This window comes from Magnolia sinica, chromosome 4 (assembly GCF_029962835.1).
Source record: "Magnolia sinica isolate HGM2019 chromosome 4, MsV1, whole genome shotgun sequence".
NCBI classification, from domain to species: domain Eukaryota; kingdom Viridiplantae; phylum Streptophyta; class Magnoliopsida; order Magnoliales; family Magnoliaceae; genus Magnolia; species Magnolia sinica.
This window is the reverse complement of record NC_080576.1, coordinates 107344346-107371742: the sequence shown is the minus strand read 5'-3', so window position 1 is coordinate 107371742 and position 27397 is coordinate 107344346. Positions and strand designations below refer to the sequence as shown.

Here is a 27397-nt window from a genome sequence, read left to right as displayed (position 1 = left end):
TTATAACACCTTCTGTTCCAAAGTATCCCTGATCCAATGATACCGAATCTCTATGTGCTTTAACTTAGAGTGTTGACTTAGATTCTTGCTCAAGTGTATAGCACTTTGACTATCGCAATAGACCACATGCTGCTCCTGCTTCAGGCTAAGTTCCTGTAGGAACCTCTTCATCTAAAGCATCTCTTTACATGCCTCTGTGACTGCAATGTACTCGGCCTCTATCGTCGACAATGCTACGACCTTCTGTAGCTTGCTCTGCCAAGAAACCGCTCCCCCTGCAAACGTGAACATTAACCCCGATGTAAACTTCCTGGAGTCTATGTCACCTGCCATATCTGCATCTGTGTAACCCTCTAACACAAGTTTTTCATCACCATAGCATAGGCTCAACCTGGAAGAGCCTCTTAAACACCGTAATATCCATTTCACTATATCATAGGTGTGGTTCTTATGTAAGGATCTCATCTCCTCTTGCATGGCTCTCAACCACTGCCCCTTATGCTCGTCGACTAGGGCCTCAGAATAATCTTCTGGCTCTCCCCCATCAGTCAGCATAATGTACTCATGCGGCGAGTACCTCTTGGACGACTGTCTGTCCCTTGATGACCTCCTCACCCGTGGCTCAACAGGTGGATCAAGTGGGGGCTGCTCCCCTGGTCCATCTTCTAAAGGAACTCCTTCATCCTCTACACCTTGTTGCACTCCCCCGTTATCAGGCACCATGGGAGGAATAATCAGATCCATGTCCTCTAGCTCACTTGAACTAGGCTGGTTTTTCTCTAGCTTACCAATGTCTTCTATACACTAATCTTCAAAGAAAACCACATCTCTGCTCCTGACGAGCATCTTCTTAGTCGGATCCCACAATCTGTAACCGAACTTTTCATCACCGTACCCCAAAAACACACAGTCTGATCTTCATATCGAGCTTGGACCTCTCGTCCTTTGGTACATGAACGGATGCCCTGCATCCAAACACCCTGAGATGACTGTACGGTAGATCCTGTCCAGTCCACACCTTGTCAAGTACTTCTCCATTCAATGGGGCTGATGGAGACCTGTTTATCAAATACACCGCCGTGTGCATTGCTTCTCCCCAGAACGTCTTGGGCAACCTTGCATGGGATAACATACATCTGATTCTCTCAACAATGGTGTGATTCATTCGCTCAGCTACACTATTATGCTGGGGGGTCTTGGGAACCGTCTGTTCATGCTTTATACCCAGGGACTTGCAGTACTCATGAAAATCGCCAATGTATTCACCACCATTGTCAGTGAGAATGTACTTCAATGATTTACCTCTCTCTCTCTACCATAGCATGAAACAATTTAAACACACCAAAGACCTCGTCCTTGGATTTTAAAGCATACACCCAAACCCTCCTAGATGCATCATCTATAAAAGTGACAAAATACAATGCCCCACCCAAGGTTTTTGTTCTCATCAGACCACAAACATCAGAATAAACCAAATCTAATGCATGCACTTTATTAACATGAGAATCAATTTTAATAAATGAAACTCTATGTTGTTTTCTTGATAAACAATCAATACAGGTTTTGAGAGATGTACCTGTCACGTCTGGAAGGAGTCGCTTCTTTGCTAGTACTTGAAGCCCTTTTTCACTCATGTGGCCTAGACGCCTATGCCATGTGTCAATAGCTAAATCTTTCGCTACGTTCAACCCACCCTTGCACACACTGACACTTACCTTGTAAAGGGTGCAACACTTCTTTCCTTTGGTTACGATCAATGAGCCCTTGATGAGTTTCCATCACCCACCAGCAAACCGGCTTTCATAACCATCATAATCTAACTTTCCCGTCGACATCAAGTTGAAGCGAAGGTCTGGGATATGCCTCACATCCCTGAGAACCAATGTGCACATCGGTCTTCACACAAATATCACTGACTCCTACGATCTTCGATACGCCAGAATTTCCCATCTTCACGATCCCATAGTCACCTGACTTGTAGCTTGTGAAGAGTCCCTGCGTGGAGTCGCATGAAACGAGGCTCTTGAGTCTATCACCCAGTCGGTGTCCTGACTCGTAGCCATGAGACATATATCGTGATCTACTGAAAGAATAACTAAAACGTCGCCATTTGAAGCGACCGCAGTGGAATTTGATTCATCTTCCTTCTCCTTACCTTTTCCTTTCTTGTTGTCCTTCTTACCACAACATTCATGCTTGTAGTGGCCCTTCTTGGTACAATTTCAGCAATCAACATCTTTTCTATTACTCAACTTGCCTCTTGATTTATCTTGGGCCTTCCCGCCCTTCCTGTTCCTTCCTCTCCCCCGTTCCTGTGTCACAAGGGCCTCTTGATGAGTAGACCCCTGAGACTTCCTGATTGTCTCCTCATTGAAGAGGCAGCTAGTAACTTATTCCATGAATATCTTTTCGTCTAGCACACACCACCAATGTCTCCCAATTGTCAGTTAATGAACTAAGTAATAGCAAAGCATGCAATTCATTATCCAGGACCATCTTCATAGTGGAGAGCTGGTTCACTATATTGCTAACCTCATTCATGTGCTCGGCCATAGAACCACCATCTTTGAACTTGAGATTCACAAGTCATCTTATCAGAAAGATTTTATTACCGGTTGTCTTCCTCTCATACAGCCCTTCCAATTTCAACCATAGGCCAGCGGCTGAGGTTTCCATAGACACATGGTGGAATATGGAATCGTCCAACCATTGTTTAATAAACCCCACCGCCTTTCGGTCCATCTTCTTCAAATCATCATCAGACATATCCTTGGATTTTGCTGATATGCCTAAAATTGAAGAATATAAGTCTTTGCAATAAAGCAAGTCTTCCATCTTAGCCTTCCATATGGTCCAGTTAAAACCATTGAGGCTGATCATCCTTGATGAGCGATCTTCCATAATTCAAAACTGATCCTACCCGTTCAATGAACTTAGCTTTGATACCACTTTGTTGGGGGCCTTGCACAAAACCTTGGGATTTAACCTCCTGAAACAAACCAGAATTATGGAATAATAAAGCAATGAAATAAATTAAAGCATAAATCACATGACACTAGGAAATTTTACGTGAAAAACCCTCAAAGACGTAAAAACCATGGGACCTTCTCCAGATCAACAATCTACTATGAAGTAGAACGTTACAACCTTCTTCACTCACGTATGAGTGGATAAACAATAAGAGAAATAAAGAAAACGGAGAAATCTCACCGATTACGAGGACTTGGAAGCGCTGAGATATGGTAGATCACCTCTACGAGTATAGCCTCCCTTCCACAAGCTTCCTCTCTCTCTTTCTATCTGTCTCTCACACCTTTGATAGCCCTAAGCCCTCCTAGAAAACCTTTAGGAAACCTTAGAAAACCCTAGAATGCCGTGGAATACACCCCAATCCTACATACACCCTTTTATATAAGAATAGAAAGAGGTATAATCAAAATAGGAAACAAAATCCGCAGAATCTGTGTTTCCGCAATCGCATCTGTGTAACTCTTCGATGATATCGAAGGGTCTCTCGATGACAGCCTTCGATATTATCTAACTTCCTTCGATGATATCAAAACAGGACCAAAACTGTTTAGCAACCAGGGCTGAAAAATTCCTACAATTATCGATGTCATCGAAGGTCTCTCGATGACAGCCTTCGATATCATCTAAAGTCCTTTGATGATATCGAAACAGGACAAAAACTGTCCAGCGACCAGCGGTGAAAAATCCAACAATTATCAATGATATCGAAACTGGTCCGATTTCATCGAACCCAGTAATGAGTAAAAAATCCCCATCACATTAGTCGTCAACACCTAATGTCTCCTTCACATTAGATCGGAAAGACTTGAGACATTGATAACACTTGGATGTTTCCTTCTCATTTTCTTGTTTATTTCGATCCAATGTCCGGACTCCCTATAATGATGGCCTATACCTTTTGTTTAGACGAAGGAAAAATCCCTCCACTGAAATCTCACTGTTCACAGGCCAGTCACTACATGGACGCTTGGTAGTCACATTAGAAAGACATAAGACCTTGGTAGTCAACACTTGTCATCTCCTTCACATTAGGTCGGAAAGACTTGAGAAGTTGATGATCAACACTTGGAAGCCTCCTTTTCATTTCCTAATTTTTTTCAATCAAACCTTAGGGAAATGCAATGATCGATGGCCTATACCTTGTGTTTGGACAGAGAAATACCTCTATTGAAATCTCACCCTTTATAGGCCAATCACTATGTTGAGACGAATGCCTTTGAAAGCAAAAATTTGAACTTTCTTAGATAGGAAGCTAGGTGGGGCTACCACAATGTTTGTGAGAATTCACCACATGTTCATTCATTTTACCATATCATGTTAGTATATGGGCCTAAAAATAAGGCAAATCTAAAACTCAAGTGGGCCTCACAACAGAAAAAGTCTACCATGATGTTTATTAAGGTTAGTCCTATCACAATGTATTGAAAACACAAAAATATTAGCCTAATCCAAAACTTCTACAGCCTCACAAATGTTTCCATGGCGAACGTTCAATCCTTACTATTTCGAGTCATGCGGCCTTCTTGAGTTTAGAATCTAAACTCACTTTTTGGACCCATGTTTCCATGTTTTCACTACCTAATGAGCCATCCTTGGGAAATTACAAACCAATCCAAATACCTAATCCATTTGGGAGTTTGATTTCCGGCTCAGGCAGGGCAGCTCCTGGCCCATTTCAGGTTCGGGCAGCTTGCTCTTATTAGCACAACTCAGACCCAGCGAGACAAGGAGACGTTGGAGGGTCGACAAAATAAGGAAGGTGGTGTTTGAAATTTGAAATCAGACAAGATGGGAAGGTGGTGTTTGAAATTTGAAATCAGACAAGATGCAGCGCCCTAATTTCATGCAATCCCTAGATTTCATGCAGATTTGATGCAATCCCCAGACTGATTTCATGCAATCCCCATATTTCATGCAATTTTATTTATTTTTTGAAAAATCCTAGCCATTAAATCTATGGTCTTTCTTTGTTTTTTTTTTAAAAAAAAAAAAAAACAAAAAGAGGATTCATTCATATATTCAATGGGAACATATACAGCTCATTCGGGCCTAAGCCAGGCAAACAAAAAGATACCCCGACGAAGGCCTATCGTAAAACGGAAACTAAAAGAACTATCAACAAGGGGCTATATCCAGAGCCAGGGGGTTACCTCAACTGAAGATTTCCCAAACCAACTTTATCAAGAAAAATGGAACCACTCACCTGATGAGGCAGCTCTGAAGGCTGATCGAACTATGCACCAGATTGAGAATCGCTCCCTAATTGAGCCAAAAAATCCGCCGGCGAGTTCCCTTCCCTTAGAACATGCACAAACCTGATTCGGCCATTACGCTGCAACTGATAAATCCTATGCAACCACATCCTCCATTTCCATCCCGGCATTGCCACTCCATTGCACAAACCTGATTCGGCCATATTTCATGCAATTTCCCCCTGATTTTATGCAATTTGCTACTCTGTTTTTGTATGTTTAAATACCAGTCCACTATATTAGTTAAAATTAATCACCATTGCTTGAATACAATCACCATTGCCGAGTGTTCACGTTTTTCAAACATCTCTATTGTTTTTCAATTTTTTCTTCTTAGTATTAAAGCACTGTGTGACTACACGGCACAACCCAGCAGTTCCTTGCAACCATGACTTCACTATCTCTCAATGTTGATAACTTTATTACCCTTAAACTCAGTCCTACAAATTATCCCTTGTGGCGTGAATAAGCCTTGGCTCTTGCAGAAAGCCAAGAACTGGTCAGCCACCTTACTAATGAAGATCCTACCCCACCAAATACACCATACCAGATTCAAATAACATCACAGATACAGAAAGTTCTGCACCAAGATTAACCAAAGCATACATTGTCTGGCGAAAGGCGGATCGTCTTCTTCATGGGTGGATAATTGGAATACTCTCTGAAGAAACTCTCGGCCTCGTTGTTAGCTTAGACATAGCCCATGCTATCTGGGATGCACTCAAGAATGCATATGCAGAAGATTCACAAGAACATAAATTCACACTCAGACAACAGGTAATATATCTTCGCAAAGAAGATGACAAACCCATTGGAGAACATATTCGCACCTTCAAGGGTTTATGCGATAGTCTTGCAGCTATCGGGAAACCTGTCCTAGACAAAAAAAAAAAAAAAGTTTTCTCCCTTCTCACTAACCTTGGCCCTTAACATGAAACTTTCACCACTACCGTATTGTTAAAGCCACCAAGGCTTTCATATGCTGAGCTGGTCTCACAACTCCAAAGTCTTGATCAGCGACGAAGTTGGTTCTTTAATCATACAAATGTCCCAAACTCGTTCACTCCTCAAATGGCGTTTTATGGGTAACAACAACAGCGCTTCCAGCAATCCTCCTCAGGATATCATAGCAACAAACAAAAATTCATATCAACTGGGAGAGGATTTCAGGCACGACACCCAAAAGAACGAAACCATGCTTATTCTGCTAGGCCCACTTTGGGTTCTCAACAAAGACGTCCTCCACCACTTGGAAAACGCCGTATGCAGAACGAGAGCTTTACCGTGAAGAAAAATGCCAGTACTATGGCATGGTGGAACATATTGCAAAAAATATGTTGGTGGGTGCCCAAAAAACCAACTCAACATGATGACATACCACAAGCTCTTGCAGCTCTCACCTTGGAAAACACCATCACTGAAACAGAGTAGACCTCAGATATAGGAGCTTCTAACCACATGACAGGTAAGCCAGGTATGTTAACCAATATTCACAACTACTTTGGTGCATATTCAATTCTTATTAGTGATGGATCTTCTTTATGAATTCTTGGTATTGTAGATTCTAGCATTAAGCAAAAAAATAATACCTTACCTCTTCACGATGTCCTACTAGTTCCTGACTTAAAACAAAATTTGCTCTCTGTAAGTCAGCTAACAACTCAGTTTCCTATTAATTGTGAATTTACTAATATTGACTTTTGTGTTAAGGATCGACAAACTGGACAACCGGTGATCATAGGGAGGCGCAAGGGTGATCTTTATGTTCTTCCCACTTCACCAGAGCTCTATTTTTCTCATCGATTCAAATCCGGCTCAACTGACGTTTGGCATCAACGCTTAGGACATCCTCAGTTTTCTGCTTTACAGTTATTAAACAATAAAGGATTGATTGATGTTATAGGCGTTGTAAAACCTGAACACATTTGTGATAGTTGTCAATTAGAAAAGCTTAGTAGATTACCGTTTTCCTGTTCTGAACATTCTAGTTCTGGTATTTTTGAAAAAATTCATTATGACTTGTGGGGACCTGCTCCTATTTTATCAATTGGAAAATTCAGATATTATGCAAGTTTGGTAGATGACTTTTCTAAGTATACTTGGATCATTCCCTTACAACATAAATCTGATTTTGCAAATGCTTATTTATCTTTGAACAATATGTTACTAGACAATTCAACAAACAAATCAAGATTTTTCACTCTGATGGAAGAGGAGAATTCATAAACTCCAAGCTATCATCTCATTTTCTTTCCACAAGTATCATTCATCAAGTATCATGCCCATATACTCCAGAGCAAACAGGTATGGTTGAAAGGCGATATAGGATAATACGGGAACTAGGTATGACTACGTTATTTCACAGTGGTGCCCCTTTATTTTTATGGGTCGAAGCTTTCACTACCGTTGTTTACCTTATTACTAGGTTGCCTTTGTCTGCTCTTAATTTTGAAACTCCATACTTTGCACTGCATGGCACTCATCTTGATTATTCTTCACTTCGTGTCTTTGGGTCTAAATGTTTTCCTTACACCTAAGATACACGACGACACAAGTTTGATCTAAAAACCGTACTTTGCATCTTTGTAGGCTATAGTGATAAACATAAAGGATACAAGTGTTTTCATCCCTCTAGCAAAATTTTTTTTATCTCCCACCATGTGGTTTTTGATGAGTTATTTTTTCCTTATAAACGTACTCAAAATCAAAGCATTACTCCTCCTACATCATATGTCATTAGCATCTTTGATTCATGGTTACCTCCTACTGACTCCAATCCCGTTGTAAAGACTCAGTTGCCAACCCTTACACCACCATGTTTGAGTCCTTTATCAGCAGTGTCAATATCCCCTCCAAATTCAAAAACTTCGGCACGTTCTCTCTCCCCAACTGAAAATACAAGTTGACATGAGACCCAGCAGCTCAGGTCTGAACCTGAGTCTGAGATGGAGTTAGCACCCCTTGAGCACGAGTCACTCCAACTCGAGTCTGAGATGCATGAGCAACCCGCACATTCTTCACAACCTAAGACCGAGCCCTCTCATATAGTCTCACAGCCCCAAATTGAAATAATTCAACCTCCACAAGTACAAGCACCCCTCTCACATTCCATGGTTACTCGCTCACATGGAAGAATTGTTAAAGTCAATCCAAAATATGCCTTGACTTCCTCCACATCCTCAGCCAATATCCTCGTGAACCTCATAATATTCGATCTACCTTAGCTCACCCTGGCTGGAAGGCTGCAATGGATGAGGAACTTGAGGCTCTTCATAAAAATCAGACTTGGCAACTTGTTCCTCGCACTTCTAACATGCATGTTATTGGTTCTAAATGGGTGCTCAAGCCAAAACTCAAACCAGATGGCTCACTAGATCGTCTCAAAGCTCGAGTTGTAGTAAAGGGGTATCATCAAGTTGATGGGTTGGACTACACCGAGACCTTTTCTCCAGTAATCAAACCTGAAACTATCTGTAAAGTCGTCACTATAGCACTTGTTCAGAAATGGTCCATACGTCAACTTGACGTAAAAAAATGCTTTCCTGCGTGGTTTAATTTCGGAAGATATTTACATAAAACAACTTCCAGGAATGGTTGACCCTTAATATCTAACACATGTTTGCAAGCTTCAAAAGGCTCTTTATGGTCTCAAACAAGCACCTTGTGCTTGGTTTGATCGGTTTAGTGCTTTTCTTCTTAAATATGGTTTCTTTTGCAGTCTAGCAGACCCATCCTTATTTATTTTTCATTCTGATTTTGGTACACTAATCCTTCTTTATGTAGATGATATACTTCTCACAGGATCCTCTACTGCTCTTGTTACAACCTTCATTCAGCTTCTGAGTTTTGAATTTGCGATGAAGGACTTAGGACCAGTTCATCACTTTCTTGGGATCGAGATCCCTCAAACACCTGCTGGCCTCCACCTGTCCCAGTGACACTATACTCTTACCATCCTTGAACGAGCCAGCATGGGCAACTGTAAGCCCATGAGCACACCACTTGAAGCAAAGACCAAGACCTCATCTAATGATATCTTGTTGGACGATCCAAGTTACTTTCGAGGACTTGTCGGTGCTTTACAGTATCTAACACTCACACGTCCAAATCTTTCATACAGTGTTAACTATGTATCTCAATTCATACATTCTCTTACTATCGTGCATTTAAAATTGGTTCGTCGTATCTTAAGATACGTCAAAGGGACTATTGACATAGGCTTACACTTTACTTCCAATACTACACTTGATCTATGTGCTTTCTCAGATGCAGATTGGGTGGGCTGTCCCACCACAAGGCACTCCACCACTGGATATTGCACGTTTCTTGGAGGAAATCTCATCTCCTGGTGTGCAAAGAAACAACATACCATCTCTCAATCTAGCACCGAAGCGGAGTATCGTGTCATGGCCAACACTGCAGCCAAACTCACTTGGATGACATTTATTCTAAAAGATCTTCACATTCCACTTGCCTCTCCTCCGATCCTCTACTGCGACAACCTTAATGCTCTTCATATGACAGTTAATCCAGTGTTTCATGCTCGTAGTAAACATATTGAGTTAGATGATCATTTTGTGCACGAACGAGTTGCACTTGGCTTTCACATCACTCAACACATCTCCACTAATGATCAAGTAGCAGACCTCTTCACTAAACCAATGTCCAAGGGACGTCTCAGTTACTTTCGAACCAAACTCTGCCTCCAACCCCGGCACCGTTTGAGGGAGAGTATTAGCACAACTCAGACCCACAACTCAGACCCAGCAAGACAAGGAGACGTTGGAGGATCAACAAGATAAGGAAGGTGGTGTTTGAAATCTGAAATCAGACAAGATGGGAAGGTGGTGTTTGAAATTTGAAATCAGAAAAGATGTAGCGCCCTGATTTCATGCAATCCCCAGATTTCATGCAATTTGCTACTCTCTTTTTGTATGTTTAAATACCAGTTTGTTGTATTAGTTAAAATTAATCACCATTGCTTGAATACAATCATCATTGCCAAGTGTTCACATTTTTCAAACATCTCCATTGTTTTTCAATTTTTTCTTCTACTTTGTTCGGGGGTTTCAAGCAGCTGTGGGAAAGATAGGGCAATCTTTTTCTGTTCTGTTTTTCTTATTTTTCTGTTTTCTGTTTTAGCTGCAATGATAGGTGTGGCCCAATATTTTTGTTGTGGTTCCCACCTGAAATCAATCATGTACATCGTTTGTTCCTCTTATCAATGATAGGTGTGGCCCTTCTTTTGAAAAAAAAAAGCCCAATCCATTTAGTCAACTCACCCCAAAGCTTATACTAAACAGTTAAACAAACAGATCCTTGTGGACTAATTTTCACAAAGCTCTAAGGACTAACTGCGGTAAAAAAATTGGCTGTGGCTACTTAGATTACATGCAATTGAGATAAGGTGTTGTTTTAAGAAGAACAGGTCATGAAAATTATGTCTCAGGATAACAGTAACTATATTGCAAATATAACTGTATAACTGGCATTTTTTGTTGAATTAATTTAAGTTTGATATGATGATGATGCACCTCACATTAAAATGACTTGATTCCTTTGCGTAATGTTAGAAAGACTTGAGAAACTGATAGTGAACAGTTTGGCGTTTCCTTAGAAAGACTTGAGAAACTGATAGTGAACACTTTGGCGCGTTTCCTTCTCATTTCTCCTCCACATGCCTGGAGAGAGATTATATAGACCATTCGTAGCACGAATTGCCCACAGCACCCAGCTTCAAATCATGCTGTTATATCTCATGTGTATATGTCTCTTTGCAATCAGATCCTATAAAATAGAATCCTAGCAGGTCTTTTAATCCAGGGAGTTACTCTGCTGCATCAACCATAGCACATCTATGAACGGGGCTAGTCCTAATGACAATGACTTGGGCATGCTCGGCCCATGATCATCTAAGCAATAGAATTTCATTATATATATATATATATATCTTCAGCAGTAGAATGTAAGATTAAACACTCCTAAAATATTTCTATACAATAAATGTTTATGGCATTGTTTTATTTGTTTAGATTAAACCTCTTCAGAATGATAAAGAAAATCAAATGAGAAACATGATTGATATCACAAGAACTTAAAATTTACACTGATTTTCATGAAAGACAACACCTTTAGATAAAAATACCAACGCATTTAAAGGAAGCATACATATCAAGATATGTTCATGGATGAAATCGGAGATGGGGGAATGGGAATGTCCACATTCCCTTCCATCATCAAAATCACATTCTTCATGGAAGGACGAAGAGCTGGTTCATCTTGAATACACCACAACCCCACCTTTACCATCCTATCCAAAATCCTCCCTTCCACTTCTTCTCCGCCCAAAAGCTTATGCAACTCTCCGGCCATGAACCAGCTATAAACCCATTCAGTGAGAACAATCTCATTATCTGGAACCTCTAACTCAATATACCTCCTGCAACATATAATTTCCAATAACACAATCCCATAGCTATAAACATCTGTCTTCACTGATATCGGTATGTTCCTGTACCATTCAGGTGCCAGGTACCCTCTTGTCCCTCTCACCCCAGTAAAGGTTCTTGTTTGATCTGGCAAAAGCAGCTTTGCCAAACCGAAATCGGATATCTTTGCAGTCCAAAAGCCATCCATGAGTATGTTTTGAGGCTTTATATCACAGTGGATAATATGGGGCTCGCAGTCTTCATGTAGATAGAAGATTCCTCTGGCGACATCTAGTGCAATTCTCACCCTTTCTTTCCAATCAGGTCGGCTTTGGGACCTGAATAGAAGGTTTGCAAGAGATCCATTGCTCATGTATTCATAAACCAGAAGCCTTGAAGAACCCTCATCACAAAAGCCAAGCAATCGTACTAAGTTCCTGTGATGAGTTCTCCCTATTGCCCTAGTTTCAGCACGAAACTCCCTTTCTCCTTCTTCAACCAATTTCTCAAGTCGCTTTACAGCAATCGTTCTGTTGCTGTTGTATAAGGTCCCTTTGTAAACTGTTCCAAAAGCACCCTTTCCCAACTCTTCCTTGAAATTGTCAGTTGCTTTTACGAGCTCATTGTAAGAAAATGATCGGAGAACAATCTCCTCAGACAAGCTCAAATTGTTATCTTCTGTCATCTTTTTAGAGCTTTGTGCTCGATTCCTGTAGATGAGAAAACAGGAAAAAGCAATGCTGGCAAGTAAACACGTGGTAATTAGAACTATACCTGCAGTTAAAACCTTCACACGTGGTTCTTTCTTGATTTCGACAGCTGGCATCTTTGTTGCAGTTGGAGAGGAATTGGTGTTTGCATCCACAGGACTTTCATTACCCATCTTGATGAAACTGGTAGAGTCCGATCCGTCTGATCTCCCATACTTCAATGGAAGCATAAGTTTCTTGCACTTGCCATCTTGAAACATTGTGGCCTCACATTTACAGTCGTTCAAACAAGCATTTCCGCATTCGTCTTTAGTGATCGATAAAGCGGCATACCAATCGTCTCGAAACACCACATCCTCCACTGTAGAAATGAAATATTTAAAATGTTCTTTCTTGACGATGCAACCTTCCATAGTGAAGTTTCTGCTGCAGCCCTCCAACTTGTGATCAGGATCGATGAAATTGTAACCAGGAAGACAAAGGCAATTGGGTTGGTCATTCACCAACCTACAGTAGCTGTTAAATCCGCAGACACCTTTCACTTGACATTTATTTGACAAGACAGATACTTCAATCATCGTTGTTGAGATACTGTTCCGTGTGAATCTATGGGAATACAAGCGGAAAATACCATCAACGTCTATGGTCGCACGGTAGATGACAGTTCCGTTGTTAGCAACGGCGCCTCTTTTCAGGAAATTTTTATTATATCCAGTATCATTGACTAGGTACATGAAGCCATCTGGGTAGAGATGTAGGCTGATGCTCTCTTCTTGATTAGTCGCTGCTGCCCAATATGCATCAATAGAAGTAGAAGTAGTGTGATTTTTCGGGTACAAGACAAGGTTTCCGTCTGATTGCATGCTCAGCTGAAAGCGTCCAATCGAATGGTCAGTTTCTGATGCGCTTGAAAACAGTTGATTCCCTGTCCGAAGGGATTGGCCCCCTAAGATGGTGTCAGTTGGATGATCGAAGCTTTCCCAAACGATTTCGTAATCGGAATTGTAGAGAACCAAGTTTCCTGAATCAAGCATCGAAACTGAGGACAAGAAATATCGGGATGAGAATTCACTTGGAAAGAACTTATCTTGGGCTCCTGCCGTTCGTAGAGAGAAACCTTTCTTCATTAAGACCAATGTACTGTTTCCGGAAACAGGCGGGTCATCCTGGTTCGCGGTCCATACGATTGTCTTGTTTGGACTTGTCTCCAACCATATTCCGACTCTGAAGCCGGCGCCTTCACGGTAGAAACCGAAAGAGAATAGACCAGAAGGTGAGCTCCATGAAGTGGAGTGGGTTGTGGCAGAGATATAAGAATCTATGGTTATGTTTAAATGTTTTGGTTGAGCTGTTGCAGTAGAAAATGTGGAGAGAAAGAGGAGAAAGGCAAGGATGGTAGCCATTAGAGATTATGAAAGAGAGAGGAAGTTTGTATTGTTTACTTTTGTGCTGCCTTCGCTACAAGTAAGGTGGGATTTAAACAACCAGTTAACCCATGTTACACGGGTGGTAGACTCTCAGGAGTTTCAACTCCCGGACTGCCTTCGCTACAAGTAAGGTGGGATTTAAACAACCAGTTAACCCATGTCACACGGGTGGTAGACTCTCGGGAGTTTCAACTCCAGTCAAAGGTTCGAGTACCAAAATTCCACCAGCGTGAGTGTGTGGGGTGTGCGTGTGCGTGTGTTAAAAATCAAAAAAAAAAAAAAAAACCATGTTACACGGGAGATTTGATACTCTGGTAGATTACGACGATTCAAACATCTATTAAGTAGAGGAAGGTCAAGAGTACAGGTCTCGTGATTTTTTCTTTTAAAAAAAAATTTAAAAAAAATATCTTTTCATAGTTTACAAATATACAAAAATGCCTTGTAATACTTTGAACTTATTTTATTATTATTATTTTTTTATTTTCACACACGCACGCACCCCCACACTCCCACCGTAGTGTCCATCATGATGTGTGTGTCTTATCAATGTCCGTCCATCCGTCTTTGCAGCTCATTTCAGGTCATGTGCCCAAAAATGATGCAGATCCAATGCTCAAGTAGACCACACCACAGAAAACTGTGGGATTGAACACCCACTGTTGAAACCTTTCTAGGGCTCATCGTCATGTTTCATTTTCCATCCGACCTATTCATAATATTACACAAACCTGGATGAAGGGAAAGTACAAATATAAGCTTGATCCAAAACATTTGCTGTCCCTAAGAATTTTCAATGGTAACTGCTCAATCCCCACTATTTATGTGGTGTGGTCCATTAAAGCTTTGGATTTCCATAATCTCCGGTTTTGTGTCCTAAAATGAACTGACAAAATAGATGGACAGTGTGGATAAATAACACATATCATGATAGGCCCCATGAAACGGGTCATGTGGTGACATTGGGATGGATATCTTGCGGCGGGTGCTGCAGGCAATGAACTTTCAAGATTTTCAATGTATGTAAAAAAATAATAATAATAAATAAAATAAAATAAAATTACTCTTAAAAAAAAAAAAGACTGATAGGACGCACACTCGAGCTCACCTATGAAGTGTATGTGAATCCACTCCAACCATTAAATGTGTAATCCTGCGTTGGGCCCAAGTCCAAAAAATCAAATTAACATGTGATTCAAGAAAACGGTTGGAAAAAAGACATCCACAGTTGAATTTTTACAGAGCCTATGTGATGATTACGTAAAATCTAATTATACCTTAGATGACAAAAAAAAAAAAAAAAACATTTAAGCCTAAGGCCTAAAATCAAGACAATCCTTGACTCAAGTGAGCCACATCGAGGGAAATAGTTTGGAGGGTGGGCGTCGCCCTATGCACTGTTTCCAATTGTATGGTCCAACTAAATAACGGATGGGGGTGACTAAAAATAGGTCATGAACTTGATGGTTAGAGTTGATTTTATAATGGGTCTCATTCTATGCTGCCAACCCCTTCATAACACAGAAACTTAATAAAAGTTAGAGGTGGGCATCGAGCCGAGTCGAGTCAAGGTGGGCCAAGCTTGGCTCGGCTTGTCCATGATGTACTCGAGTTCGAGCTTGAGGTCAAGCTTGGCCTCGAGCTTAACATTGAAGTTTGGCTTGTTTGCCAAAGCTGTCGAGTCGAGTTTGAGTCGAGCTAGTGGTTCGAGGCGAGTTAAGTTTACCTCGAGTTTAGCTCGAGCTTGTTGGGTGAGAGAGTAATAGATTCTGTTCTTGATCCTCCTCCATTGATGAAAAATTCAAAAATCTTAAGAGAATCAAAGCAAAACCCGATAAAAAAACTAAACAAAGCTTCGAATCGAATGAGAAAACATGTAAGAACCGATCTGTTCTTAATCTTCTTCCACCAGCAGAAATCTAAGTACTAGAAAAGAAACAGAGTAGAACACATATCAGAAATTCAAGTAAAGAGCTCTAACCAATCAGATCATTGGATTTCCTTGAAGCTCTAACAAATCTGAGAAGAACCCATCTCAGATTTCTTGGGTTTCTCGCCCAAGAAGTAGATCTCAGATATTGAAATTATACTATTATAGAGCTGAAATGAAAACTGGTGGTGGTGGTTCGGGCGGGCATGCGGCTGGTAGTAGGTAGAGAAAGAAAAGAAAGGAAAAGGAAAAAGGGGTGTGTGTGGTCAAGTAGAGACTTTAGGGTATTTTTTATTATTATTATTATTATTTTTTTTAAAAGTTAAAACTTAAACTTATATTAATAATATATATATATATATATATATATATATATATATATATATATATATATATATATATATATATATATATATATATATATTTAATATTTAATATTTAATATATTTATTAATCGAGCCGAGTCAAGCTGGAGTTCAAGCTTCGAGTCAAGTCGAGTTCGAGTCGAGTCCAGTTAGAATGCCCCCTGGTCTAACTCGGCTTGAACTCAACTCGAGCTTCAAATAATTCGGTTGTGACCGGGTCAAAGGATGTGGATGAGAATAGATGGGTAAAAATGTCTTTTTACCCTTATTTATAAAGTAGAAAGCATGATTTAATAAATATAGAATTTAATAGTATTTTATAGTAAAATTAATATTTAAAAGAAAATTTCTAGTAAAAATCCTTTTCTTTTTCTTTTTTTTTCATGTATGTGGCCTTAAAAGTCCACAAGAAAACAAATGGGCAAGTACTAACAAGGGCCACCGGCGGCGGACTGGTAGACTTTGATAGTAAACAGTTTCCTTCTCCTTCTTCCACACGCGATAAAACACGGAAAAAGATCCATACAACTCTAGAAAAAAGGGTTCCTAGAGAGAATGACCATCATACAAGCGTGTTTGCGTGTATGACACGCACACCAACCTCTCACGACCTGGGCCCACTGCAGAGAGAGAATTACTTTGAAAACAGATTGAGTCTCGCTCCTAATCATGTATCCAAAAAGCATGGCCCAGACCACCAATTGCCCTATTTAAGGTTGAGTTGTATACTTGCACCAAGAGAGATGATAAGGGTTGGGAATGGGTCATGTCACCAAAAACTTAGCCTATTTAAATAATTGGGTGAGGTAAAGGTTTAGCCTAACCTGACCTGACATGCCCATAGGCTGACCCCAACCTAGACCAATGACCCATTGCCAGGCCTAGAAAAGGCCAATGCCCAAACTGCCAGTTCAAAATCTGGAGATAGGTTGCACTTTTCTCGCCCTTCCAAGCTTGGTTTGATGGGCTTTCTCATTGAGTGGTTTCCAAATATGGTTTCTGTACTTTCTAAACAAAACACTAATAAGCCACAAATGGGCACCTTTTTTTTTTTTCTTATCTTTTTTCAAAAAAAAAAAAAAAAAAAAAGGGCCAACCAACGGCCCTGGATGTATAATGGGCACCTTTCAAGTAATGACATACATGCATTTTCCATCTTTCCATTCATCTTGCGGTCGTAGCCATCAAATAGTTGGACCTTTTCCCATAAAATGTATATTGTTGTTAGCCGGTTGGCACCTTTATCAGCCTGTAACAGACAATATGGACAATATCGGTCCTGACATGAGCCATATCAGTTTCAATATGCCCACCCAAATGATATTGGCATCTGTGACTGACAGAAATGAAGGCATTAGAGGGATTATAGGAGTAACACCGATGGGTATAAGAAGTAGACAGATGGTTTGGTCATGTACAACAGATACCAACAACTGCTCCAATTAGGAGTGAGTTGTTGCAAGTTGAAGGCTTTAAAAGGACAAGAGGAAGGCTCATAAAGACATGGGTGGAGCTTGTAAAAAAATACTTGATGACCTATGTCTAAGAAGTTATGGCCTTTGTAAAGTTGGAATGGCAGAACAAAATTCGTCTAGCTAACACCAAGTAATTGGTATAAGGCTTAGATGAGGATGATGATGACGACAATGTTCCCTGTGTCATGTGACGAGGCCAAGACCAGTATGAGAGGCATTTTCATCTTTTCACTTTTTTTCTCACATTGTCCACATATTTCCTTCATTTAAATCATATAGATGAGATGAAGGTTAGGGATTTAATTTTCAACTTGAGTTGGGCCCTTTCTTGGAAATTATAACACAAGACTTCAGCAGCACAATTTGATGAACCATAGTGAATAGGAATTATCTGATAGTCATGTTTATAAAATGATAGTTTCTCAACTAGGATTTGAGCATATTAATCAGAAAAATTGCAATATCGTACACAGCTAAATAGCATATATTATATGCTTTGGGGGTGTTGATCTTGAAAAACCCAGCCAGGGGAGGTTCCAATTGCCGCCCACTGGACCCCTCACAGCGAAACATGCAGGGGAGGACCAAACCCTCCCGACGATCTTGGAACTGTAATCACAGATGTTTTAACTCTAATCTGCAGTGATTCCCAAAACCCATAACAGTAAGATTGACAATCCACCGAAGACTTTTCTAAGTCCAGCGTGCTTCTAACGCCAAATTAGTTTTTAAAGACCAAAAGTTAGTTTCAACAAGTCAATCCAAGAGAGGTCATTCTTACCAAAGAATAGTTTGATACACCATTGAATTCATGAAAAAGACAAATAAATGTTAGATTCTATTTTATTTTATTTTTTTTCACTTATTCCTAATTTCTTCTGCATTTTTTTCTTGAAAAGAAAAAAATTACACTACCAATACTTGTGACCTTCCTCTACTAAACAGACATTTATCGAACTTTGACCGTTGAGCCTTTCTTTTCATTTTAACTGTTCCTTCTATAACCACCAATTGACAAATAAAATCAACCATCCAATGTGACTATTGGGTATGTCATGTCAAAGACAGCCACATTCATTTGGATGGTTTGGATTAAGATCCATATATGCCATGGGCCTAGTTTGCTGGTGTTTGGATCATCTTGCTCTACCGGTGTATCAAATCTCCTGTGCAATTTGGGTTCTTTAAATCCGACTTTCCTTCCCATGAAGGCAGTACAAGAGTATACAATACAAACTCCCTTTCTCTCTCTTCCATAATCTCTAATGGCTGCCATCCTTCTCTTTCTCCTCTTTCTCTCAACATTTTCTACTGCAACAGCTCAACCAAAACATACAAACATAACCCTAGGTTCTTCTCTCTCTGCCACCAACAACTCCACTTCATGGTTCTCACCTTCTCGCCTATTCGCTTTCGGTTTCTACCAAGAAGGTGCCGGCTTTAGAGTCGGAATATGGTTGGAGACGAACCCAAACAAGACGATCGTGTGGACCGCGAACCGGGATGACCTGCCTGTTTCTAGCAACAGTAAAGTGATCTTACTGAATAGTGGTCTCTTTCTACGAACCGCTGGAGCCTAAGATAAGATCATTTCAGTTGGAATCTCATCCACTTCCTGCGCCTCAGCTTCGATCCTTGATTCAGGCAACTTGGTTCTCTACAATTCTGATTACAAAAGCATCTGGGAGAGCTTCGGTTCCCCAACTGACACCATCTTAAGGAGCCAATCCCTTCTGTTGAATAATCAACTGTTGTCAAGTGTGTCATGTTGAGGGTCAAATATTGCATATCAGACCCCAGTTATTACCTGGATTTACGAACATGATACTGTTTAACGCTTTATTTTAATCGTATTTGTGTTGCATGGTGGATTTATAAGCGTGGACTGAAAAGGGTACTAAAAGCATGAATTTAACGCTCAGAATTCACCAAGGCAAGGTACGGACTCCATGGGACCAAGATCGATGGAATTACACGCCAGGGATCCGCGAAAATCGAGAAAATTGAAGCTCAAGTGGCTCAAAAATCATCTAGAATGCAAGATCATGGGGTTCTCATAATCTGTTCGGTTCGAAACTTCATACATGGTCTGAGGGCCATAAATTAACCGTACACATCAAATTTTAGCCATTGGATCATTGTGAAAGTGGCCTGACGGACAGATTAGCCCCTAAAATCTTAATTTGGGGCCCGCCTGATATCTGGATATACTTAAATTTCATTGTCAATGCCTTAAAGTGGATGGGGAAAAGGATGGACAGAACGGATTTCTCACAAACATCACAGTGGACCCCACATGAGGGTGTGCATGCATACAGTGCACGCACACGCGAGCCGCACTGGACGGTCAGCCCGGTCAAAGACGGGCTGACCCGTCTCTCCTTCTCCTTCTCTGTTTCAAACAGCAGACGCACCCGGTCCGCCGGTTTCACATAGTGGGGCCCACCCCTCATCCAAATATTCCATCTGGCCCGTTCATTATGTACAGATGGGGGGTATTAACCACACCTAGGTTCCCTTTTGGTCCTATGTATGCACTCAGGCAATCTCCATCAACAAACACCGGATGGACGACAGAATAGAAGATCATGTGGGCCAGACCAAATCCAATTCAAAAACATTCTTTCCTGACTGATTTTTCGAGGGGAGTTCAATGAACGGCTTGGATTTGTCAAAATAGCACTAAAGTGGGCCCCACCAACGTCACAGCGGAAGCTTCCGCGTCCCTATTTCGCATCCGGCGAGAGTCCATTTTGTGGAAGTTTGTGGGCCCCACCCATGGCCTGTCCGACCAATCTGATCCGTTCATCGTGTAGAAGGCCTTGAATACTATAAAACCTTGCTGAAAGTTTACACCCATTCATGCACATGTGCACGATACAGAGGCCACAAATAGGCGGTCCTGCGACGTTCAAAATGATTTTTGGCGTAATTTCTTCTCTGGGTCGCGTCAATGGACGTTCAAAACCACCCATTCTTGACTAAAATTTTGTCTTGAATCCAATGGACGGGGTGGATTTCCCTGAAAATACCTCTGTGGGGCCCACCGATCACGACAGTGAAGAGGTGCGAAAGCTTTCGCACATTCGCAAAAATCTGAATTTTCAGGTGGTTGTGGCCCACTATCTTTCATCATATGGTAAATCTGAACCGTCCATCATGTAGAGCACTCAAAAACGTCCTAAGGGATGGTGTTTCTTTGAAAATTGAGCGAGGAAAGTGGTGAGTTTTGAGACACTGAAACTTGGCTGCGAAAAGTTGCACTCCGTTTCCTGCTGCGACTCTGCCACCGACTCCAGCCTTCCAACAGCTATAAAAGGAGGTTGTAAACATGAGAGAGGGGGGGAGATGATCTAGGGCAGCCGTGGAGGCACCTTTCGAGCTTGGACGTGGGAAGAAATAGAGAGAGAGAGGGTGGACGGCCATCAGCGTGGAGTTTCCCTTTTCCTTTTCCTCTTTAATTTCTTTCTTTCTTTTGATCTTTCAAGAGACTTTAGTTGATCATGTCTATGGTTGGTTGAACCACTTAGCTAGGGCTAAGAGGTGAAGTTTGTAGCGTGATTAAGATGGTTGTTTTGCTTTAATTCATGTTTTATGGATTCTCTTGGATTTTAGTTTGATTATGAAGGTATACTTTTAGTTTTTAATGGTTTGTTGTGACTTAAATTACAATGGATCTGCGATAGCTTTAAGTATGTTTTTCATTATTGAGATTGTGAAATTAGTAAGACCCGTTGTTCACCATTGTCCCATGGGCATGGTAGGGTGATGGAACCCTTCCTAACTTTCACAATTCTCTTATGATTGGCCGTGAGATTAGTAAATCGCTGTTATTTGCCATCATCTCCTGGGCATGGTTAGGTGACGGGATCACTTCCAAATCTTCACCAATCTTATCTGTTGATGATTAGATCCATAAGAAGTTTAGAGATCTGACAAATCTCTTCTTACCAGCTGGATAAGATAGGACTCTGATTCCAGCTGTGTCCTTGAATTATGCAAGGTAGCTTCTCAATTGCTACAAGTGGATCATTGGCAACCTAGCTCTCACCTTTATTTTTATTAGTTTTTAATTAATTTATTTCACAATTATTCATCAAATTACACTCGATTTAGATTTCATCTCATTCTAGTTCTAGCTCTAGTTAGTTTCAAATTACGTACAGGTATCAGTCCCTTGGGATTCGACCTCGGTCTCACTGAGTTTATTACTACATCACAACCCTACACTTAGGGAGTGAACAAGTTTTTGGCGCCGTTGCCAGGGACTGACGGTTACGTTTTCTGAAATTAATTGTTTTTAGAATTAGGTTAAGATTAGGATTTTACTAACTTTAGGTTAAAGTTTTTTTTATTTTTAGAAACTAACATGTTTTCCTGTCTTGTAGGATCCTGACATAAACTTCTAATTTGGTAATCCCTTTCTAAATTCTCTACTTTTTCTATTTTTAGAATTAGGGTTTTATTTTTTAGAAAATTTCTAATTCTAGGCTTTCTTTTTTAAAAATTTTCTATTTTCTAATTTTAGATTTAGATTCTTCTTTTAAGTAACTTTCCATTTTCTAGTTTTAGAAATTTTTTTATTCTAGGATTTTTATTTTTTTTTCTGTTTTTAGAAACTAATTTCTTTTATTTCATTTTGCAGGATTTTAACATATGATCTTCAATCTGGTAACTTCTTTCTAACTTCTCCTCTACTTACTTTCTATATTGCTGTAGGATTTTTCCTTTAGGATTAGACTTAGAGTTAGGGTTCTACCATGGAAGCGTGGGTACGTGCATACGCTGAGATGGATAGGAGATATTGGGGAATGCCTGAGGGTTGTGGAATTCAACGTATACCTCAAGATTTCTCTCCATCGAGAACCGATATTGAGAATCGACTAGAACGTTATGTTCCATCGGTTAATAGGGCCGTATACGATCGTAATTATGGGAATGAGGATTATTATCAACTATCATATTTTCCCATGTATGATCAGTATAACTATAACCAGTGGAAACATCAAAATTGGAAAAATGAACCAATAACATGTTATAATGAGTATTCTCTTGGATACCCTACCTTTGAGACCCAACCAAAAACAATCCAAGAGGATTCATTTCAGCGTAACATGGCCTGTCTTGCGGAAATTAGAAAATCATTAGAAGCGCTTAATTCGTGCCTTAATAAGGCAGAGGAGGCTCATTCATTCCAGCCACAATTCATTTCAGAAATACAATGCGAGGAAAGTGATCCTAACTCGCTTTTGAAGAACTCTGGAATTACAAATGAGTTGGAGTCCATTAATGAACATATGGTTCAATTTCCCGATGAGGCGATCTCGATGACGGTTCAAAGGAATGGTCAAGAGATGTGGTTATCTTTTAAATACAATGATGATAACACACCTTCCTTACATGACACACAGGATCTCAGTGATGAGGTAAATGTTAGTTTATTCGAACCTCAACCCATTCTAGGTATAGAATGTGAGAAAAGTGATCTCATCCCAAATGTGCACTACACTGAACTAGAATATGATGAGTATTGGGATGACGATCCTGAATGTGCAGCCACAATTCCCCTAGAATTAATCTCAAGTTTGGTCCAGGTCAATGATCGAGAAGTACACAAAGAGAACGGTCATAATGAGATACTCCATTCACCTGACATGTCTGATCTAAAAGTCGATGAGCTCCTTACAACCGACCCTTCTATCTCTCGTGAGATATATTTGGACTACGCCCCTGAATTGAATGATGATATAATTTGGAAGATGGACGAGTTACTTGATATGACTCTAGAATTTAAAACCACCCAATCGAGGCCACCATCTAAACTATTAAATGTTGATAATTCAATGCCTTTTCTGAGTAGTATCAATGAACATAATCCGCATATCGATGTTTCTTCTATTGACCCTTAATTTGTCTGTGCAGGGCTGGAGCAAGAGAGTGTACCTCCATTTACTTTTAAGGACGATAGATTCCTTGGGCAGATCATCACGAGCTCTAATGTGGAACATAAGTCAAGCTCAACTGAATTTTCCAACTCTTTGGATGATTGCTTGGCACACTTTGCAGATTCAAATGATCCTATGATAAGAGACATAGTGAATGCCTTGCAAGACAACATCTCGGTAGTCATCACTGACCGAGAGAACCGTTACTCTGAAGCCCCTTCTTCTATAGATCCTGAATGTTTACCATTAGGGAAGGAGGAGCTGAAAATTGAACCGAAGTCTACTACTTCGGAATGTGTTGAGACTACACGACTTCCTGAAAATTTTTCTCAATTTGATCACTTGTAGTCTCTAATTCACCATGGGATACTAACTTTGAAACTTTTTCTAACACAGGTGAATCATATATATTTTGGATACCTCTGACGAATCAACGGCAAATTTTGAATGAGGTACATAAGTTTCTCTGTAAAGTCAAGCTCCAGAGCATCCAAACTGATTGCAAAAATGGCTTTTGGATGATCCTGTTGAGGAACTTACTGAGGAACTTATCAAGATATTAGCCGGAAGAAGAACCTTATGGCATGATCGAGTAGTTTTTTTCCTACTTTCATATGACTAGGGTATTTGCTTTATGCTATTCTAGGATAGACGGTTTTACGCCATTAGGTTAGTTTGCTTTCTGCATTGTTTTTAGGATAGTTTGTTTTCGTGTCTTCACTCTCGTGCTGACCGGCTTTCATGCTGTGATCTCTATGGAAAAGTCTCTCTCGATTCATTATCCAGGTACTATCTTTATATCACTTTTCATTTACTTTCGATGTCCCATGTGCATTGCATGTTCATATCTTTTACATTGAGGACAATGTAGATTTTAGGTTGGGGGTGGGAGATCAGGTTACCTAATCAGTATTTTCTTAGTCTTTAGCAAAAATTGTGAAAATTTTTAAATTTTTCTGGACTTTCTTGTGAATTCGAAGTAATTTTGACGGCTATCTTGGATTTAGAATTACAAGATAAGTGATGTTGGTAATTTTATGACTCTTGGATTCAGTTATTTGTTAGATTTCACAGTTAAGTTCAAACTGTTAATCCATGATTAGAAAAACATTGATTGAGTCATGATTTCACAAGACACATCTCGCTTGCACATTAAGGTTTCAGTTTGATACTGAATTGTAACTTAGTAGTCACTAAGCATGCAAGGAACCAACCTAGAAAATTTGCCCATCATGATCAATTGAAGAAAAAGAAATACCTAAAAAAAAAAAAAACAAATACCTTTGGAAAGTGTTGGGCGAATAATCTTCACCATAGGTTTGCTCCCTATAGGTGTAGATTTAATTCCCCATGGATGATATGTGAAAAGGGTTGGGTGTACGATCTTTACCATAGGTTTGCTCTCGATAGGTGCGGATTCGATTCTCCTCTCCCTCGATGGAAAAATCAAAAGCGGGAAGAATGAAAAAGAAGAATTGTAAGGCAAGTTCTAGTTTAGGTTTTGAGTGTCCTGAATGCTCTTTTGATTATCAATGTTATCATAGAAATTATCTATTGGATTTCTCAATGATGATAAGCCGAGATTTCATTATACACTCATGGTACTCATTGTTTAGAATTGTTCTAATTAATGCATAAATACTTTAAACTTGATTATGAAATTTATTATGCGCTTTATTCCAGGAGGAAGTAATGCCCAACATTCATGCATCCTAGAATTTTCGTATCTAGATTGTTTTTCAAAAATCATTTGAGTTCATAGAGATTGTCCTATAATTCTCAACTTATTTTTCGCATACTTTGCTCGGGACTAGCAAAATGCTGGTTGGGGATTGTGTTGAGGGTCAAATATTGCATATCAGACCCCAGTTATTACCTTAATTTACGAACATGATACTGTTTAACGCCTTATTTTAATCGTATTTGTGTTGCAAAGTGGATTTATAAGCGTAGACTGAAAAGGGTACTAAAAGCATAAGTTTAACGCTCAGAATTCACCAAGGCAAGGTACGGACTCCATGGGACCAAGATCGATGGAATTACACGCCAGGGATCCACGAAAATCGAGAAAATTGAAGCTCAAGTGGCTCAAAAATCATCCAGAATGCAAGATCATGGGGTTCTCACAATCCGTTCAGCTCGAAACTTCATACATAGTCTGAGGGCCATAAATTAACCGTACACATCAAATTTTAGCCATTGGATCATTGTGAAAGTGGCCTGACGGACAGATTAGCCCCTAAAATCTTAATTTGGGGCCCGCCTGATATCTGGATATACTTAAATTTCATTGTCAATGCCTTAAAGTGGATGGGGAAAAGGATGGACGGAACGGATTTCTCACAAACATCACAGTGGACCCCACATGAGGGTGTGCATGCATACAGTGCATGCACATGCGAGCCGCACTGGACGGTCAGCCCGGTCAAAGACGGGATGACTCATCTCTCCTTCTCCTTCTCTGTTTCAAACAGCGGACGCACCCGGTCCGCCGGTTTCACATAGTGGGGCCCACCCCTCATCCAAATTTTTCATCTAGCCCATTCATTATGTACAGATGGAGGGTATTAACCACACCTAGGTTCCCTTTTGGTTCTATGCATGCACTGAGGCAATCTCTATCGTCAAACGCCAGATGGACAACGGAATAGAAGATCATGTGGGCCAGACCAAATCCAATTCAAAAACATTCTTTCATGACTGGTTTTTCGAGGGGAGTTCAATGAGCGGTTTGGATTTGTCAAAATAACACTAAAGTGGGCCCCACCAACTTCACAGGGAAGCTTCCGCGTCCCTATTTCGCACCCGATGAGAGTCCATTTTGTGGAAGTTTGTGGGCCCCACCCATGGCCTGTCCGACCAATCTGATCCGTTCATCGTGTAGAAGGCCTCGAATACTATAAAACCTTGTTGAAAGTTTACACCCATTCATGCACATGTGCGAGATACAGAGGCCACAAATAGGCGGTCCTGCGACATTCAAAACGATTTTTGGCGTGATTTCTTCTCTAAGCCGCGTCAATGGACATTCAAAACCACCCATTCTTGACTGAAATTTCATCCTGAATCTAATGGACGGGGAGGATTCCCTGAAAATACCTCTGTGGGGCCCACCGATCACGACAGTGAAGAGGTGCGAAAGCTTTCGCACATTCGTAAAAATCTGAATTTTCAGGTGGTTGTGGCCCACTATCTTTCATCATATGGTAAATCTGAACCGTCCATCATGTAGAGCACTCAAAAATGTCCTAAGGGATGGTGTTTCTTTGAAAATTGAGCGAGGAAAGTGGTGAGTTTTGAGACACTGAAACTTGGCTGCGAAAAGTTACACTCCATTTCCTGCTGCGACTCTGCCACCGACTCCAGCCTTCCAACAGCTATAAAAGGAGGTTGTAAACATGAGAGAGGGGGGGAGATGATCTAGGGCAGCCGTGGAGGCACCTTTCGAGCTTGGACATGGGAAGAAATAGAGAGAGAGAGGGTGGACGGCCATCAGCGTGGAGTTTCCCTTTTCCTTTTCCTCTTTAATTTCTTTCCTTCTTTTGATGTTTTAAGAGACTTTAGTTGATCATGTCTATGGTTGGCTGAACCACTTAGCTAGGGCTAAGAGGTGAAGTTTGTAGCGTGATTAAGATGGTTGTTTTGCTTTAATTCATGTTTTATGGATTCTCTTGGATTTTAGTTTGATCATGAAGGTATACTTTTAGTTTTTAATGGTTTGTTGTGACTTAAATTACAATGGATCTGCGATAGCTTTAAGTATGTTTTTCATTATTGAGATTGTGAAATTAGTAAGACCCGTTGTTCACCATCGTCCCATGGGCATGATAGGGTG

At 40.4% G+C, this 27397-nt stretch overlaps 3 protein-coding genes across 3 annotated transcripts; 2 read left to right on the top strand and 1 right to left on the bottom strand.

The window, feature by feature from the left end:
* Nucleotides 1–8529: 8529 nt before the first annotated feature.
* On the top strand, nucleotides 8530–9220 carry LOC131244268 (uncharacterized mitochondrial protein AtMg00820-like). Its single transcript, XM_058243902.1, has 2 exons — nucleotides 8530–8755; nucleotides 9066–9220. Exons 1-2 carry the CDS (start codon nucleotides 8530–8532, stop codon nucleotides 9218–9220), a joined length of 381 nt encoding a protein of 126 aa, XP_058099885.1.
* Nucleotides 9221–9253: 33 nt separating this feature from the next.
* Nucleotides 9254–10084, top strand: LOC131244267 (uncharacterized mitochondrial protein AtMg00810-like). Its single transcript, XM_058243901.1, has one exon. It carries the CDS (start codon nucleotides 9254–9256, stop codon nucleotides 10082–10084), a length of 831 nt encoding a protein of 276 aa, XP_058099884.1.
* A 1282-nt stretch (nucleotides 10085–11366) lies between these two features.
* LOC131244266 (G-type lectin S-receptor-like serine/threonine-protein kinase LECRK3) lies at nucleotides 11367–13823 on the bottom strand. The gene has a single exon (XM_058243900.1). The coding sequence runs from the start codon at nucleotides 13821–13823 to the stop codon at nucleotides 11454–11456; it is 2370 nt and encodes a 789-aa protein (XP_058099883.1). The 3' UTR covers nucleotides 11367–11453.
* Between the last annotated feature and the right edge of the window lie 13574 nt (nucleotides 13824–27397).